At 42.7% G+C, this 19,464-nt stretch overlaps 2 protein-coding genes across 3 annotated transcripts in view; both read right to left on the bottom strand.

Moving 5' to 3' along the window:
• Positions 1–12,977, bottom strand: part of sptb (spectrin, beta, erythrocytic) — a 38,205-nt gene extending 25,228 nt beyond the window's left edge. Inside the window, exons 1-2 of one of the 2 annotated variants that reach the window (XM_072365400.1) lie at positions 12,672–12,977; positions 7,932–8,204 (exon numbers count right to left, since the gene is read on the bottom strand). In XM_072365400.1, the coding sequence (XP_072221501.1) occupies positions 7,932–8,079 (148 nt within the window). In that variant the 5' untranslated portion in view covers positions 8,080–8,204; positions 12,672–12,977. Of the gene's footprint in view, positions 1–4,356; positions 5,253–7,931; positions 8,205–12,671 lie in introns of those variants that run through there. The other variant, XM_072365401.1, reaches the window with a different exon arrangement.
• Positions 12,978–14,207: 1,230 nt separating this feature from the next.
• Positions 14,208–19,464, bottom strand: part of stard9 (StAR-related lipid transfer (START) domain containing 9) — a 36,708-nt gene continuing 31,451 nt past the window's right edge. The window contains exons 27-32 of the mRNA XM_072364691.1: positions 18,888–19,054; positions 18,699–18,763; positions 17,469–17,671; positions 16,673–16,752; positions 16,192–16,350; positions 14,208–15,525 (exon numbers count right to left, since the gene is read on the bottom strand). Coding sequence (XP_072220792.1) covers positions 15,424–15,525; positions 16,192–16,350; positions 16,673–16,752; positions 17,469–17,671; positions 18,699–18,763; positions 18,888–19,054 — 776 coding nt within the window. The 3' untranslated portion in view covers positions 14,208–15,423. The remainder of the gene's footprint in view (positions 15,526–16,191; positions 16,351–16,672; positions 16,753–17,468; positions 17,672–18,698; positions 18,764–18,887; positions 19,055–19,464) is intronic.

Below are 19,464 nucleotides of genomic sequence, written 5' to 3'. Positions count from 1 at the left end.
ACTCTCTGCTGAACAAAGCCCTCAGTACTCGTTTGAAAAGCAAGCTCTGTTTAATCTGTGTAAAAATTGTATTTATGGCTTTGCAGAGCTGCAGAAGATCAAATAATATTAACATGATTATTGGGTTGCATCTGTTCATTTCAGTATGTCGTTATACATGTTAGAGTTAGTCTGTTCTGGGTCTTTAAGGCTTTGTGTAGTCAAGCCATAAAATTCCAGCGCTCAGCTAAGAGAACAATTATTTTTTTGGTCATCACATTTATCTTAGTAGCATTTCTGAAAGCACTGACAATGACAAAAAAAAATAAATCCACAATTCAACAAAGCCATCGACTCTTATGTCAAGGGGCTTAAAACGTGACTATTTGGCTGAGTTGCACAAAATGATTATTCTGTTGTAATTCAACTGAGAATATTGTGATGTACAGTCCCATCTGCTGAGGAACAGGAACTCTGAATAAAGTGTCATCTCCAAGAACAGAAATGTTTTAATGAGATATCAGAAAGTTGCTATGAGACTGGCACACGTACAATAGTCACAGTAGATAAGAATTCTTTCTTCTGTCTTCTTGCAACCATTCCAAACAAACCATGCTCCTTCAGCTTTATCCTAATTGTAATTGTAATCTTAACCTTCAACACTTGAAATGCTAACCGAAGCCTGAAAAGTCTGGGGTGTAGTTATTGTTTTTTGTATTTTTTTGCATTTTTTCTGACTTTGGGGTGAACTTGGTGGGACATCCACTCCTGGGAAGACTGACAACTGTCTTGGATGTTTGCCATGAGATCCTTTTTCTCACTGTAGATAGATGGAGTCAAAGTTGTTTGGAAATGGCCTTATAACCCTCCCAGATTGATAGGCAGCAACAACTGCTTCTCTAAGATCATTGCTGACATCTTTCCTCCATTGTGTTAATGGTGTTGCTGACGATCAATCAATCAAGTGCATTTGATTAGTAGCATCTGGCAGCTAGTTACCCTCTTAATTCCTAGGGAAGCAGTAAGGTTCGACTTACTCTTTACATCGTGCTTCAGCATTTTGGCTTAACTTTTGTTAATATAATTGTGACAGGGTGTAATACATGATGTTCTGTTGTTCATCTGGGGTTGTATTCATCTTATTTCAAGAGTAAAGATCCGATGATTTAATCTTGTCCAGATATGTAAGACTAAAAATTGAAAAAAGGTGTACTTTCCTTTTTGCATGACTGTAATCTGACCCTTTACGTTTCCCCTGTGAAGGAGTGCCAGCACATGTACTCTCATATGTTATTTACACTAACAACGCAGCCCCGCCTCCACCTTTTCCTGTGTAATTCTGTGTGGGGGAACATTCTGTTTTGCTTAAGAACCTTCCTCATTGGATGAAATGACCTGGAAGTATCTGAGCAGCAGCCAAGATGAGAACTGTTTGAATTCTCCTAATGCTAAGGAAAGGAGCTTCAATACTTCCCTTAAGATCTCCTTTTAGCTTTAGCTTGAACCAACCTTTATGAAAGAAAGGAGATGATTTCATTCCACAATTCCTTGCAGCTGAAACTTTCATTATTTTCCTCCAGTCATACTAACTGGGATTTGGGTGGATAAATATGAGGACAGGAGGCTGTGTTTGAGTAGCCTGTGACACCACTATATTTCACTTTTGTGCACTTTTCTTTACTTTTTTACGTGCAAACCTTGATAATAAGGTAATATTCTATATCATCTCTAGTACATATATACGGTAGGAGATAACTTTCCTGTAACAATGTGATAAGATTGCCACAGACGAAGTATGACAAGCATTTTTTGTTGAATATTTATTGAACTTTGAACATAGTTTCACTGCTGCAGACCCACATCACAGTTTAGTGTAAGTCTGGTGGGATAGAACTTTTTCCTGCCATCTTTCCTAAACCGTGTGACATTTTCCTGCAAGGTATGGGAAAAGGGCTTGGGAAAACATTTTTGTTGACTATTTAACCGGAACCAAGGTGAGCGGCAGATTTGCTTACAACCTCTGCTCATTGTTGCAACCTTAACAATTTTGCCTGCTTTCAAAGCAACTATCATTTAATATAGCAACTGGGTTCTGCAAAATGTGTCAAAATTCCATTGAGGAGTGTCACCAGAATAGCCCGGTGAGTGTGAGTGCCAACTTTTCCTCCCTTCCCACGTCTGCCCAGCAAAGCAGCTGCCTGGCTCTGAGCTGCACATAACTAACATTCTCAGAGTCTTTTTACACACATGTACGACTGAAATTAAAACACAAGACCGTCAAAGCTGAATTTATCAGATGACGTCGTCACCTTTGTAAAAATCAGTGACTGAGAGGCGTTACTTCAGGTATTATTTCTGACCAATTGTGCTGTTTGATAACAGAAAGCAGCTTTATTAGATATTCAGTTGCATTAACTGGCACCGCCAAAGGATAAACACAACTTGACAGAGAGCGCGGTTTCCAGAGCTGCTACAACAGAGGCCGCCAGCGTCGTGTGTTCTTTCGTCATGAATTAAACATGCTATGCAAAGGCAGCAGTCATACTGTACATCCAACTTATTTTGCTTCACCTTACAAATTCTCCCCACACCGACTGGACTCTTTCACTCTTGTGCCGTAAACCCTCTCCAACTTCCCAGTCCAGCTTTTTTTATGTCCAGTATATCAGTACAAGCCATACTAAACATTCCTTTGTTTCACATGCTTTTACTTAGTAATCTCTCACTCTTTGACTCCAGTGAAAGCCCCATGACTTATTCATACTGATGGATTTTCCCTGTATACAGCCTGATCTGTCTTTTTCCCACAGTCAGCTCTTGCCGAATGTGGCCCTTTGGTCCCAGAGTACCCAACTACATGTCTGAGTCACGGCCCTGCTAGTGTGACCCGTCCTGGAGCTATGACACCATGACTGCGGGACGGGTCGCGCTCAGTAAGACGTTCTCTGCTGGCTTTGTTTACACATTTCCTCCAGACATGTTCCTCAGGATTAACCCTCTTATCCATCAATAGGAAAACTGTCACTTTGAAGCAGCTGGACATCAGATTAATGTGCATTTGATGTCTCCAAGGTTTATTCATGCCAGGCAGTGCATTAAGAAAATTAAGTGAGGATGCAAAAGAGAAAAAAAAAAGCATGTAAACAGCAAAAACAAACTTGAACCTCGACAGAATGTGAAAAAGTGTTATTCTCTGCAAGAAGGATAGCAGAAATCCACAAGAACGGCAAGCATATCAAATTTTAAAAGAGACACAAAGATATGAATGCACGATTAAAATCAATAAAAGTGAAATAAAATAAGATAAAATAGTGTTCTGCCACTTTTCTTGATTTTGATTTGATACGTTTTTCTATTATATTTGTTTTGGTCAACTTCACATTGTTGTGGTCTTGACTAGAGCTCCTTAATGGTTGGTAAATACATTGCAAGTGAGACTTCATGACTTATAGTTGGTGGATCAATACACTTGGCACAATTCTGATTTGGGGATGGTTCAGAAGTTAGCCGCTTCACATATCAGTTGCCTCTGCAGCCATCAGAACCAGTCGATAGGTGAAATGTAGCAGAGGCAGAAAAAAAAAAACATTTCCCTCTCTGTTCCTGCATCGTCTCCTCCATTTTCTTCCTCTCACTAATGCACTCCTGTCATCGGGGAGTTGGATAGCATAGTGCAAGCTCACAAAAAAAAATCTACTGTGATGGCAGTCCTCCCTCTTTAAACCTTAATAACACAGGCAGGTAGAAGTTAAACCATCAGAGAAATTGATTCTTTTTGTTTTTCTTTTACATCGCCAACACCATTATTCAGGGAAAAGGGAAGCGAGGTACAAAACTCAAGTTTCTGTTTTGATTTGTTTCTTTTGGAGTAGTTTGCAAATGGCAAGGGCCATATGGAGGACTGGCAACTGGCTAGGATGAGAAACATTTTTGTTATCCTAAAAGATGAGGACACAGAAGCATGTATTGTATAATACGAGGTAGCAATGAATGGTTTAAGAGGGAGAAACATCACGATCCTTCAGGAGTTTGCAAATAAATTATTCAAAGCCAATTGGGGCAGAACCACAGCTTCTTTGACATAAATAAACTAGCACTACATATAGTTAATAACAGGACCATCTCTAATGAAGTTCGCACTTCATTGCAGCAGCCTTTTACAACTTCTCATTACAGCATGACAAACTAACCTCACACTGACACATCACAGCCCAGCCTCCCTGCCATCGCGCCCAAACACATGATGGGGAAGGGAGGGGGATGATTGGAAAAGTGTCACCGCTGTTACATGGGAATCAGGATGAGATGGACAAACTCCCCCAAACGCACACAGATGCACAAACAAACACGCACGGCCTTGCAGTCAGGACGCTGTACCTTGCAGCTGTCTGAAGCGTCCATCCAGGATGGAGTTAAAACAGATGTTGGAGGTGCTGTAACTCAACCAGCGTGCTCGCCTCATGCTCTTGGCTGAGGAGGAAGAGGAGGAGAGGTGGGGGGCAGGGGGAGGGTGGGGGTGAGAGGGTCGCTGACGTCTAGGGGTGCAGGAGGAAGATGAGGAAGATGAGGAGGTGAATGGGGGGACCCCAGAGGACGGTGAGGCTGCCGGGGCGTGCAGGACGGTGCCATTCCTCTCCGGGTGGTGCTGTGGCTCCTGCTGCTTGCTGCTGCCCCCTCTTGTTGTCTTCCTGTTCTCGGGTCTCTGGGCCCGGTGGACCGGTGGGGTGCTCCTGCTCCGGCTGCTGCTGCTCACGCTGACCCGCACTTGTGCCTCTTTCTCTGCTGTGGTATAGGTCCGGCTGGCAGCCTCCTTGGCCCCTCCGCTGCTGCTCCGAATGGCTCCAGTGTCCCTGCTGCTGGCCTTCAGGCTGATCTTGACCTCTCTGAGCCGGGGTTGGCTTATGGGGGCAGCGCGCAGCAGGCATGGGCTGTTCATCTTGACCCCCCCAAAAAACAATGACAAAAACACACCACCTCTGGAGCCAGCGGAGGAGCCTCACACTCCTCTTCTTTCCCCGTCTCTTGGCTCTCTGTCCTCCTTTCCAGATCCCTCTCGCGTTCACTTCTGCTCCCTCCCTCCCTCCTTCATCTTTCTCTTTCTTTCTCACTCTCTCCTCACTGTTAACGTGAGGATGCTGTGCTTCCACTTTCAGGCGGCACGCAGGCTCAGGCAGCCTTCGCTTTAGTTGAGTGTTTTTTTCAGCCTCATCCATGCATACAATATGTTTCAATAAATACACGTGTTCCCATAACTCCCTCACACTACCCAATGCTCCCACTCTGTCGTGACATCACAGAACAAAAACTGGCACAGTTGTTATTTATCGTGCCAACTATTCCATATGAAACGACAGCATGTATCTCAAAAGAATGTATCTTTATTTAGGCTTGTCTAACACACAGTGTAAATTACTGGACATCCAATACATTCTGCAAGTACTTTGAAGGCATGCTGGATGATGCATATTTCTGGGTTCACAAGCTCTAAATCAGCAGTGGGTGTCATTCAGCGCCTCTCTCATCTCTTGCCCCCTCTTCTTCAGTCTCCCTCCCTCTCACTCCCTGACAGGAAACACTGATTGCATTACAGAAACATCAGTGCAGCAGCACTCTAACACAATATCACCAACCAACACTCACACAAAAACCTTCATCACTTAAAGAGACAGAAAGAGACGGCAGACAGAAGTGGAGACAGTGGTACCGATAAACGCCCCGGACAGGAGGAAAACCACTCTGGCCACCCAGAAACTGGACATAGCATCAAAGATAGAAAAACTGTCTCTCATTTGAAGAAGTGATGGCTGATGAGCCTTGGTTGTGAAGTTACATCAAGTCACCTCTGTCAGCAAACGGTTGTGAAATTAATCATGCCGAGAAGAAAAGGATCTGCTCATTCCTCGCAAACGTGCACGTGAATGTTACTTGTTTGTCAAGAGGGAGTTACAAACAAGCTCCAGCAGTGAGAAAAGTTGAGTGAACAAAACTGTAAGGCATGTACCCCCGTCTATGGTAAATCATGAATTAAGCCGCTCATTCCAGTCCGTAAAATGTTATAATGTTCTCTGCCTGCAAATTCAAAGCGCTGTAAGTGGGTTTCATCTCACACTAAACCTCTCCATGACGGATTCAAATTGTAAATCCGTCCACAATAGGTTCACAGGAAGTAAAGCAAACACATGCAAGGCGTGATATTAAGCTATTGCCAGAGCATTTATGTATTTAAGTGAGTTCTTATGTACTTAACAGTCATGTGAAAAGAACTAAATGAATTAGGACAAAATGCATTATCATTATCAGCTTGACAAAAACTAAGCCAAAAATGCAACAGCAGTGACTGAAAAACTATGTACATCCCATGACGAAAAAACTAAAATAATTTTGCACGTCTGTGCTGCCAAGAGGCTTTCCTCTGGCGTTTGTTCCAACGAAGTCATCCATGTTCAGTCTTTTTGTGATTGCACTGTCATGAACTTTAACATCCAACATGCTGGCTGAGGCCTGTAGAGTCTGAGATGCAGCTTTTGTGTAATTTCGACTTTGCTTGAGCATTGCACTCTCTGTAACCTTGAGGTGAACCACCCCTGGGAAGATTGAAAACTGTCTTGAATGTTTCCCACTTGTGAATAATCCTTTTCACTGAAAAGAATGATGAATGATGGACTCCAGATTGCTTGGAAATGGCCTTAGAACTCTTCCCTGATCGATGAGCAGCTTTTCTCTTTCCCTTCAACTTCTACCATAACATTCAAGTGCATTTGATTGCCAGAGATTCTCATCATTTTTACGGAAGCAATAACAACGACCTAGTTTTTCTTAAATGAACAATGTTTTGGTGTAATATGTTAAAGGTTGTTGTTCATCTTGTGTTATAATCCTACAGTTTTAACACCTGGTAAGGACTCAATGTTTTATTAATGCGCCCTTTTTGACAACTACATTTCAAAAAATTCCACCACTCAGGGTATCTTTGCTGCACCTGAGCAGCTGATGCAAGTTTCAGCTGCTGAGTCGAGGGACACGGTTTGTTTTAAAGCTTCTCGGAGGAATGCTGATAATCTAAGAGTGGGTCAAATTCCTCTCTGTAATGTATGTCGCTGAACTTATGGAGCAGTACAACCGTAATGTTTTAGCACACTTCCACTGCTCCTCGCTGATTAATGCATGGCTTCAACAGCTATCTGCTATCATTAAAAAAAAACTGCAATAAACTCAACCTACTAATAACCAAACGACAGCAAGAAAAGGAACTTGCCGAGAAACTTAATGGAGCATAATAGAACGATCTGTCAAAGTACAACTGTTTTAGTAGTCAGAAATCTCACATTTCTGCTTGTGTGAGGACAACTTTGTTTATCCCCTTCATGTCTGACCTCTCTTGTGTCTGCAGCTTCACAGGCATGAAAATAGTATTCCCCTTTTCTGTCGCATGTCCTTCCACCGTAGAAACGCTGCTATTTTCAAACTCCAAGTAGCCAGCACACAGGTGGGCCACAGCTTACCAGCTTAGGCTGAAATGCCAGAGATCTGTGCTATGGGAGGCAGACGGACAGGCAGCTGTCCAGATCGGTCAGACGCTGGACATTCTGGGAATGTACAAGTGATCCCAGTCGCTTACAGAGGGTGTGGAGCAGGGTAAGGGTTCAGCTGCTGGAGGTGTGCGTGATGCCAAAAGCAACATCCACCACACAAACCCACATGCACAACAACCCCTGCAGGGGCTCCCTTACAGCGAGCTCTGGAGAAAAATCAAACATCACCTGTAGAGCGTTTTGGTCATCTTTTCTGAGTGAAGGTTAGCGCTCTAATCAGGCTAACTCAACCCTGCCAAAGTTACACAGAAGCTCTCCCATTATAGCTCATCCTCTCTGCCCTTCCCACACCCTTAAAAAGGCTGGCATCTCAAGAATCTGTCACAGAGGACAAAGCCTGTTTATTATGCAGGCACTCACCTGCGAGGGCTTTGATGCGCGAGCGCTCAAACCGCCTGGCAGAGCTGTTGTCATTGTCTAGTTCCTCATCAGTCAGGTCAAAGCGGGTGTTGATGTAGCTGTACTGCTCAGTGATCTCCACATTGTCAAAATCCGTGGTGGAAGTCATGGCGGTAGCCAGATTGGCAGGTGGGGGGGGGGGACGGCAACTGGCGTCCTCAGGTGCTTTTTGTGAAGAAGTAAATGAATGGATGGGGCAGAAGGGCAGGATGAAGAGTGAATACTGATGATAGTCTGAAAAAGAAGGGGAAAGAGACAGATGTTACATTGTGATTGATTGTTGTTTAATGTTGAATGAATCTTCAACTTCTAGAAAAAGGTCTAAAGCAGTTGATCAGCAAATCTTTATTCCAAAAATCCTGAAGGCTATGGCTGTGACAAATAACTTGCTCCTTAGTAAAATTTGATCAGCGTTCATTGTAGTATGTTTGATAGTCGGACAGTTACAGCAAAGCAAAAAAAACAAAAACCACCACTTTTCTTAGTCCTCTATTGCAGAAAACAGAACATCTTTGTCACCGTGATTTTGAAGACATTGTAATGAACATTTTATAAAAAAAATTAAAAAAAATCAATCTTTTCCTCTAAAGGTAATCCTCAAATTGATCGTGACGAAAGCAACTGAGTTTCTGTAAGAAGCACCAGATCACCAGTGGGTTTCAAATTTCAGAGCATCAATCCCATTGGGAAGAAGCAGTACCTGTACCTGGAATCTGAATTTTTTTATAGGGCAATTTGGCCAAACTTAAACGACCTTATTTCTGCACAGAAATCACACGTGTAGCAGCTTTCAAACAGGCCCCACCAGTTCCTGTGCCCCCTCGTAATCGCCATTTTGTGTCTGTCACTTTGTTCAACCGTGACAGTCCAGTGTGTCTGAATACTCTTTGCATGGAATGGCGGGCTGAAGGGTAGCCACTCAGATAGCTCTATCTGTGTGCAGCATAGCTCTCTTATCATGTCGCACGGGGGGAGGGCAACCCCTAAGTGCGGCAGAACTTGACGAAACCGCCTTCTTTTGAATGATGCGGCTCACGTAGCTTGAAATGTAAGCGTGCGTATGTTTCCATTAGCGGGAAAACCATGTGAGGTAAAGTGAGGCGGGGGAGTCTAACTTGTGTTAATGCAACACGACACAAAGCATAGAGATAGAGACACATGGCGGAGTGTTCCTTTGCACTGATTAAGGGTGCTGGATGACCCATATGGTATGTCATATAATATACATTAGAATGTTCTACACAGTGATATCTCACAGTGACAGAAAGCATCTGCACAGTACTTGTGTGCACCTTCTGAGGAATAAATGCAGAGAACATTTAGTCTTATACAACACTTTTATTTTATAGGTACAGTTATCAAGTAGTTACTTTGCAGATTCAGTAGAACCTTTGAAAATGTACCCAAAAGTTAAAGGCCACTTCTTTTAAAATGAACAGAACAGAACAGAATTGAATAAAATGACATTTAACTGAATAATACTCAATTAATCCCAAAAATTTAACTTAAAGCACTCAGAATGGACAAAGGCCCTCTTTTTAAGCATATAATTTGGTGATTCTCACTGATGCATCAAATCCATGAACAATTTTAATCGTGCAACTGAAATGATGTCAGTGTTTGAGAATCATAAAAATACATTTTACTTCTTGAAAATCAGCAGTTTGCAGAGATATACATGCGAACCTCAGCTTTCAAATTAAAGCACCTCAAATGTGTCCATAAGGACAGTAAATACACATCGATGTACTTTCTTCCCCGGATGAATTCACAGTATACCCACAGTGGATGTTTGTTCAGTGCTTTCAGAGAAGAGGCCCTCAATGATGTACTATGATGCCTTCCTACAGGTCTCCCTCCTCCTCCTGCTCAGTATCAGTCCTCTGCAGAGGGCTGTTATCAGCACAGGGACGCTCCACCCACCGCCAGGGGATCCCCTTATCATCCCACACACAACCTGACCAGGACTACAGCACAAACCCTCTTTATACGCCGCACAAACTCACATCCACAACACGTCAGCTGCATACAAAAGTATAAGCTCTAATCTTGTCTGAGGACTGACTCGACCTAACCGGCAAACACTAACCGCGACAAATTAACTGCGTGAGCTGAGACATGTTCGCAGTGATACTGCACACGGCTCCATTTGGATCTGTATGGAGACAAGCTGCTTATAGACAGTCCAGTGACAGAGGGGCCATGAGTTAACTGCCTGCCACAGCAAGTGTTTCTGTCAATAGGGAGGTGTCCACTTGGGGTGACCTTGAGCGAGAAGAACTTTTGAATACCTGCTCTAACAGTAGGTCACCCTGTCAGCTGGAAGACCCTCTAACTTCAAACAATAGGAAAAACTCCAACAGCATCTGGACATCGCACGTCCTTCGAAACACCCAAATTAAAGCTTGGTCTTTGTTCAAGCACAATCTTTGAATATGAATATTTCATGGCAATCACCTTCACTGTCAGCTCCACGAGAGAATCCAGCGATATGGAATTTACAAAGATTTAACACAGAAATACTGACTGACCAGACAGCATATGTCCTGAATTTTTGTGTGGTAATAGATTAACTGTTAACCTGTTAACCTGCTTCTGATCATTTTTGGGCAATCACCCTCTCAGTTGCCCAACAAACTGCAAAACTGCAAGTGTTTCAGATCACAGAATTAAACATCCCTATCATCCCAATGATGTACCTGTTTTATGAATATGAATAGCATGTCAAGTTGACAGAGAAAACATGTTCTAAAGCTGTTACTGTACACCACCCTTGAGACTTTGTATGCAAAATGTTTGGCTCCTCTTGGATTTCTGTTTCCTGTCACCTGTGGCAGATAAAGGCTCCAGAACATGGTTCAGTAAATACACCTTTTTTTTTCATTTTCACAGTGACAGATGATGCCAGAGGCTCTGAATAATCTCACAAAAGTTTTAAAATGTCAAGAGGGATGATGAAAATGTCAGCTGGAATTTTCACAGATAGTCCAGTGTTACTTGACCTTGGCATATCTCTTATTTCTATATTAAACATTACAATCACACTAGATGAATTTGGATTTCTATGGACGCAGCTCTGCAGATATCTAACAGCGAAGCACTTGGAAATAATCATTAAAAGGTGTGAATGAGGCTTTCACACTTATGGTCGGCAGCATTAAGAGCTTTCTGGCAACTTTTGTTGCCGCAGAACACATTTTTCTGTGAAGAAACATTAATGCAGCACCTGGGTTGAACTAGAACTTTGAAAGACTGTATGCTGATGCACGCAGCGCAGCACATTAGGCAGCGTGGAGGAAGCACATTATTCTGAGCAGCACGGTCAAGAAGATGAAATAAGAGATGGGTGTGGCCAAGATGTGTGACCTGAAACGTGTGTGCGCGTGTGTTTAACAACGTGTAGAGGCAGCAACTGGACTGAGGAGAAGGAGGCCTGCGGTACAACTGAGAGTGAATCTGAGACAAACACAAAGGCAACAGAGATCGTGATATAATCAATGCTTAGTTTGGCGCTCGTAAAACCAACACAGACACAACGTGACCGACAGTTACTCATAGCGTTTAACATACTCTGAGGAAAACGGCAAATACTGAGTGTAAACACAGGCTATTAAGATTCACCAAGAGCAGATCGATTATGGGCATAAGCTGTGAAATACGCTTCTTTGTTGCGGTCGGTATTGTTTTGACAGTGACAATGCAGAGCATGATCTTACAAAAGGGAACAAGGGATAGATAGCAGACTATTCCTGGAGTGTGTCTACACCAAAGGCCCGGCTTATCCAGACAGGGCAACACTCTCACATTTGCCCTTTTAAGGGGAAGAAGTAGGGATGGTGCTGTTTGTGCAGGGGAACTGTTCATTTCTTCCTCGTTTCAAAAGCAAACATGCTGCTTTAGGGAAAGAATGGCAAATGCATTTGTGCCAGTGTTTTATCAGAGAAACTGTGGAAAGTACACAAACATAGATAAACGTGAGCGGAGTGCTTGGTATCACAGGTGCCTGCGGTCTACTTGAGTACTGCAGTGTGCTCAGCACGCTGCTGTGGACTGAGTTCCTCAAAGGGCATGAAAAAGTGGCTCCACTTGGCAATTAAATTGCGTTTATACAGTGACGCACCAGATATAATATTCCATTAAAGAACATAGACCTGTTACATATTTCTGAGCAGAGCAACGTTTGCTTTGAAAAGTTAATGAAAAAGTATGCTACTTGCTGACAATGGTACACTTTTTACGCTTAAGTTATGTTTACAAATGCAAGGCTTTCACTTAAAAGAGTACTGTAAAATTAGTGCCTTGAGTTTGAACTAACCGAACACTTCCTCTTGAATTGGTTACCACATAGTACGTTTTGGCAAGGGCACATTTGTACGCGCAGAAGCGCGCGGTGGGTTGGTTTTGCGCAGTTTTGGAAGGCGCACCTCTCACTGTTCAAGATAACAAACTTACAAGTGAAGAAACAACAGCGGTGTCACATAGTGAAAGGAAACAGTCAATAACTTACACACCCAGTTTAAAATAGTTGCTTTTAAAAAACTACGCCATTATTTAGCACGGCACCAACAGGTGGTTTTGAGAAAACTTGTGGCCAACCCAACCGCAAAGACAAACAACCATTCAGTGGCCTCCAACAAAAATAATTTGTACAGAGAGCAATAACTTGAGTTAATAAATGGCTCGTTTTCAATTCACGCTTACTTGCTATAGGTGTTGTCCTGTCCGAAAGTGTTTTTCTTGAGCCTGCTCCCTGCCAGTAAACCAATTATAATCCCATTAAAGCGGCGGGGTCCTGGTCAGAGCGAACGTTGGTCTCCGCTGCGGGAGGAGGACACGGTCCTGCAAGGGGGACGAGGGAAAGGGGCTGAAGGCACCGCGCGCTCCACGGTCATTCCCGAAAGCCAGTGACTGACCCACCCTGCCGGGTTAAAAATAAAGTTGGCGCATCCAGTACATGATCTGTGCGCGCAGGGGACGGACATTCCTGACAAGAGCTGGTGACTCTAAATGGCAGAGCCACTTCTGATCTCCTGAGCCCCCTCAACCGCCCCCCCTAACCCCGCCCCGCCCGGGCTCTAATCGCACGCGCACATCACCCGACCACCCTCCCAAACCTCCACAGAAATGTCACCTCCACCGCTGCCGCTGTATTCCAGACGCAGGGCCGAGGGGAGAAGTTTGGACATGTAACCAAAGTCCAGGAATGGACTGGGAATGAAAACACCTGTCAGAGGATGTGATGCTGTGAACAGGTGCCAGGGAACAAGACTAAAAACATGTCTCAAAGAAACTCTTCGAACAAAATGATGTGGATGAGAAACATTTTTAATATCTAACACAGTTGTGTCATCTATTTGATGCGCCCGGAATAGACTTTTTTTTCATAAAGTAACAGTAAGTGTTCAGGTGCAGTAGCGGAGTGATATTCCTGTCCAGAGGATCAATATAAACTTTCTATACTTGTAACAATATTTCCATATCTTATTCAGTGTCACTTTTTAGTCAAACCAGATTTAATATTTCTGGTGTTTTTCTGTTCGTTTTGGGGGTTTTTTCCTCCACATTTAACAACAAGCCTGAAGTCTAAACCATGGTTCTACGTTTTCTGTAATAACTTTGCAAAGGAAAGCCCAAAATTGACCATTATTTTCGACCAAAAAGGATTACAGTTTTAAGCATAATAGCATAACATCAACTGTAAGCAACACTGCACCCCCCCCCCCCCCCCCCCCTCTTATGCTCAGTAAAACTGCACTTAGTTGGAAAGTGAAAAAGGGGAATTCGGTATTTTCCACAAACAGGAAATATAAAATTGCACTAACAAATAGTTATTGTTTCCATCAACAGCTAATTAGCAACACAAAGCGTTGCATTTTTATTAAAGCACATTTACAACACATTACCAGAATATAAATAACAACTTTTTTCCTTTTTTTTCCTTTTTTTACAAAAAGAAATACAGACTTCAAATAAAAAATAGATACATAAAAAAAAACAATCTGTACAAAAAGTCTTCACTGTTCCTTCACTTGACCTGTGTCTCTTTGGTTCTCTTAGGACTGTGTTTAGTCATAAACCAGAGCCGAGGAACATTCCTGAACCTTCAGCTAGTGTAAATAATATGGCTTCGGATGCGAGCACAGGTGAGCCGGCTTGGACTCCGAGCACCCCTGTCTTTGATCAGCTTCTGCATAGCTTAAACACGGTACAAACCAAAACAAAATCCACTTTTTAAAAAAAAATCTGTGACAGTAACAAACGGATAAAAAAAACTTCTGTGCAAGCTGTAAACACAGCGCTGCACTTTGCTTATAGAAATCAGTCACGTCTCTTAAACACATTCAACAGTATTTAAAACAGAGGGCAGGGGGGGGAATGAAAATAAATAGAAGACCTCATAAACAAGGGAAGATAAAGGCCCATAAAACACAGCGCTTTGTATGAGAGCATCATCACTGAAGCTGGGTGGTATTTTCCATACCTGTGGGACACTTCAGCAGGCCACAACAACAGGGCACGAACCGGGATTCATCTGTCTGCTCGTCTTTTAACTTTTTACATTAAAAAAAAAAAAAAAAAGGCTGTGGCTTTCCAACTTTGGGTCTCCTGGGTTCACTATCAAGATTCCTGCACAGTGAGAGCTGGTTAACATTTGCCCCGCTCCCAGAAACGACCCTCCAGTAAAGTTACCAGGATAAAATCATTTCTTTTGATTCCTTCAGGTAGTGCGCCTGCCTTTTGACTGCATGGCTCTGCTATCTAATGCATAGTTTACATTGTTTTGTTTCTTTTCTATATAGTTGTTGCAGGATATCTGACGAAATCCATTTTCTGCTAAATGAGGGCCATTGAGTGGAGAAATATTCCCTGCCTGCGGAAATACAGCAGATACCCAAATGTAGCAGGGAATGTTATATTTCTTTTGTTCAATTTGGGTATAGCTTGAATTCATCTGTGGAAGCACTAGAACGTGTGTGTGTGCATTTAAAACATTGAGAACACCGCCCATATCGATCTGTAACGGATAAATAGAAACATTACAAGTAATTATATACAACAAATCAGTGTAATTCTGATTGGCTTTTCTTTGCATGCCTTCAGGTTCATTCAAATTCTACAACATTGAATAAAATTGTATTTTAATTTACTAGGAAGCTTTCTAAAAGTGACCTAAACTTAGATGCATGTTGCAAAATCTGCAGCTAAAATCAATCTTTGGTAAAACACACTGTTGAAAGCATTCAGGTGCAAATATTAAAATATTTATATCAAACAAAACGTTCGTACAAAAAAGCTGCTTCAACTTGGTGTCTGGATACAAACGTAACAGTGCCCTTAGAATAAAAACAGTCAAGTACATATCAATGAGGTGCAAATTCAAAAGACTGCCTGAAGCCATGCTGGACACAGTCTAAGTGCTCGATGCTAATGTGCCGTCATGTGTTCGGTGAATTCATGAAGAGAGGAAAGCGTCGAGATCAGCGATGACAGCTGCCTGTCTCCTGGCAACAGTGTTCAAGAGTCGGTGAGGAAAAGATGGGGTTCCAAGGTCCAGCTGAATGAGGACAAAAAAATGAAACAGCAATGGTATTTTATTTGCATTTAGTTCTGTGAATTAATTCTTCAGACGGAAGATATTTACAGTCAAAATTTTGAACAGATTTTATTGAGGACTAGACGCACCGCTGTCCCTTCAACTCCAGGGTATCAGCTTCTGCATTGAGAAACTTTAACTTAAGAGGAAATGATGGAAAGCGAATTGACAAGCCTCGGCTCAATAAAACTAATTTCAGTAATAGTGAGAGGCCTGCCAACGGTGAGCCATAAAGTCATCCTGCTGTAGATCAGCACGGCCGAGTCAACGTCCCGGCACGACCACCTCCTGCAGAATTATCGCTGTGCAGGCTCGTTTCCTGGCCATTATTATGCTTCAACAATTCCATGTGACTGGGTGTTTCACGCATAACTTAAAAAATAAGGTGAACTCCAAATTCCTTAGTTTAGATTCACAGACTAAACAGATCATGCTCATGAGTTTAATCCCTCCGCAGCACTTGAAGGTAATCAATGCCTGTAATTAAGCCAAACATCTGAAATTTACAGGAAGCTAAAATGTGTGCACTTTAAAGCTTACATCCTCTTAATGTCTGCGTCATCAATGCATGACTTACTGAGTTGGCAACTGAGCGCATAGCAGCCAGTTGTAGCAAATAGATCTCACCTGTAGCATATATACGACTCTGGTGACTTCCTGTCCACTTCGTCGAACTGGCTGCAGGATCCAGCAACTGGGCATCATTTCCCCTCTGATGGCGTCCACACTGGGGCGAGGCAGAGACTCCTCAAACACAGACTGCAACGCCAGCACGCACAGGCCGCCCTGAGGCAGAGGGAGGGAAAAAAAAACATCAATGAAAGGCAGTCGGCCTTTTGATCAGCCAACTCTACGCTGACATTGATAACCAACAGCTGTCGCGGTTTGCTCCATACGCACTGCCTCTGGGTCAGTGTCGTTTAGGCAGGGTGCTTGGGGAGCGTGTGTTGTGTTTAAACAGCACGTTCTACGTATTGTGGATAACAAACAGCATATTGTTCAATCTCTGTTCGCCCGCCACTCTGAAATGAGTAAATTAAATTTCCGTAGGCCTTCACCCGAGGGAGCCCGGCTTGGACTGACGGGTTGATTTTACAGCTGTGCTTACCTGTTTGGACGCGGTGCTGATGCAGCAGAAGTCCCGCGGCTGGCTGAGGTGGCAGGCGGACGGATCCGTTAGTATGTAAACTACAGAGAAGCAGAGATGGCGGAGTCAGAATTCAAAGGGAACAGAGAAGATGAAATAAGAAAGGCCTAATGATGCACTGTGTTGAACGCAAACACACAGCAGGTGCGAGAGTGGACTTGGCTCTGCAATACAACAAACTTGGCAGTGATGAATGAGACTGTACTGTGCTGTACTACAGATAGACAAAGGACACAGATGCAACCGAGGTGAATTCGCACTGCCTATTCAGTTCTTGCAATAATATAAAAGGTTTTGCTGGAAAGACAGAAAAATATATAAATCTGATTTATTTTCAGATTTCAGCAAAAAGAAACATTTTTTGCAGTGCAAACTCTTGCACTGCGGAAAGTCCCCATACACAACTATTATTCATCAATATGTCATTTACTTCCACTTTCATTATGAGAGACGGCCTTATCAAGTTATAATAACAAATGCATTCGGCTGTAAGCGTCACTTTTTAAGATGTAATTCAAAATCCAAGCAGCCTTATGAAAATTCATATCTAATCTTTTTTTTTTGTTCAGTGAAAAACCTGCAATTCAAGCATCACTGAAGCACAAAGTGGCATGATGCAGAAATTCTCAATTACAAACACCTTGAAATTGTAAAGATCAGCAAAATCAAGTAATGGATTAAATGAGCTGTTATTGTCATTTACATAACCAATATGAGGAGAAACAGTAAACTGGATAGGAATGTTACAGTTGCTCACCCAGCTGAGTGCTGTCATCTAGTGGTCGGGTCCACACAGAACGGACTGACTTATTATACATGTGGGCCTTGGACAACTGGCAGATTATGTTCCATAAACTATCCAGAGGTCTATCCAGCTCCCCAGCCCCCAGAAAACCGTGGACGGATGGGCTGGAAGAAGGCTTGTAGAAGGCCTGAATTCCTCGTTCTTCTCCTTGGTACCTAAACAAATACAGACCTAATGCATTAGCATGTTATTCACACTGGTGAAGCATGTCTTTAAAGTGACAAGTGTGCAGAACTAACATTAAAATGTAAACTTTTACACTGTTACCTTTTTAATCAGATGGGTTTTTTTCTTTGACAGCGTTTTCTTTTTCTTAACTGAAGTACGTCAGCGTTGCGCAATTAGTGCACAGCCACTCGTTAATTACTGCTTCTACAGCAAGTAAAGTGCTGTAAATAGCCAGAATCTGTGTTCGGAATACTCAGATGACTTTTTTTGTGGTAACTAGTAACACTGCATGTTACCGTGTCAGGCTGGGCCTTTTGTTGCCACATAACAGATAATCCCAACACGCTCTGTGTCTATTTAGATCACGAAAGTTCTCAGATTGTTTTCAGCTGTGAGCAAAAAGAGAGACAAGTGCACTCCCAGCCAAATACATATTGTGCTTGGGTGACAATAAGCATCCTTTAGGAGCGAAGATTTGAAGAAGCGCCCAAAGGCTTAGCTCAGATCCGCAACAACGGTTAGCTATCGACTCAGCTAAAGCGACTGCTCTTGGGAAAGATAAATAACATGCTGTTGGTTATTTGGTGATGGAGATGCTACCAACTGTAGAGTTGCCATTTTTCCAGAAGATCATTGTTCAAATCTGTCCAACTTGTTAAGCTGTATGAACTGAGCCCCATACTATGTAACGAGGCAGAGCAGCCAGTACATTCAAAGGTCAGTGCTGCCTGACTTTGTAACCAAAGTGCACAAGGAATTGCAATGGGATGTTTAAATCTGTTAGCACAAATGTAATGTAACAAATTACTTTTCACAGAAAGTAATGTAGTAACAAAACTAATCGCTTTCTGATGGAAATAATCCTGTAATCTAATAAAATTTGATGATCTCTTTAACTTTGTCGCTGGTCTAAGTTGTTTCAATGCAGACGTATAGATATAGTAGATGGTTAGAAATTGTCCAAGGGTTGATGACATTTGGACGAAATCAAACACTGGAAATGGCCAAACTAACCTCCAGCCCGCTGTGGCTTTGCACATCAGCAGGTTGCCCAAATCCCCAAAAGAAGCTACTCGGACCTGGAAAGAAAGGACGTCACGGTCAAATTCAAAAGTAAAATATGAAAGCATCAAGCCGCGAACTGAGAATCAGTTACTAACTGGACCTTTTCGCTAAAAACATTTGAATTTCTGTTTGCATTACCTCAGCTAGAGCTTGACTGAGGAGACTGGATGTGATGTCCTGATAGGCTGTAGATATGGAGGAGGAGGAGCCAAAGGAGGCAGTGCGCTGGCGTGCACATACTGTCGGTGATGGAGATGAAGTCATCAGCGGCTCAAAGCCGCTTCCACGCGGCTCGAGGCGGACGTCTGATAAGACACGTTCATATCAATATGCGATTGAAACACAGTGGATGTGGGGAATACTCATCAAAACTATTGCGTTAATCAAACCAAAAGCTGAGTTTTGAAATACGTTAGTCAAATCAAACAAACTCTATGCTCTAAGAGCCGGACTAACAGACCCAGATAATGCGGCTGGGGGTCGAATTACATCTGCATGTTCGTGCTCAACTAGACTCAAATTGGCTTGGTGCTCTGCACATGCTTCAAAATTCTTGCCCTGGGCTTTTACTTTGAAACAACAGTAGACATCAACAACAGAGTAATCAGACGGGATAAGACACATCGTTTTGTAAGAACAGTAAGGTGTGCAGCACTTATGAAAGAGTCCAATTCAACACTCAGCATGGTAGCAATTTGCCACCAGCTGAGTCATT

The sequence above is a fragment of the Leuresthes tenuis genome, unplaced genomic scaffold (assembly GCF_036924035.1).
Source record: "Leuresthes tenuis unplaced genomic scaffold, fLeuTen1.0.hap1 SCAF_15, whole genome shotgun sequence".
NCBI classification, from domain to species: Eukaryota; Metazoa; Chordata; class Actinopteri; order Atheriniformes; family Atherinopsidae; genus Leuresthes; species Leuresthes tenuis.
The sequence above is the reverse complement of the archived record's forward strand: the minus strand, read 5'-3'. Positions and strand labels throughout refer to the sequence as shown.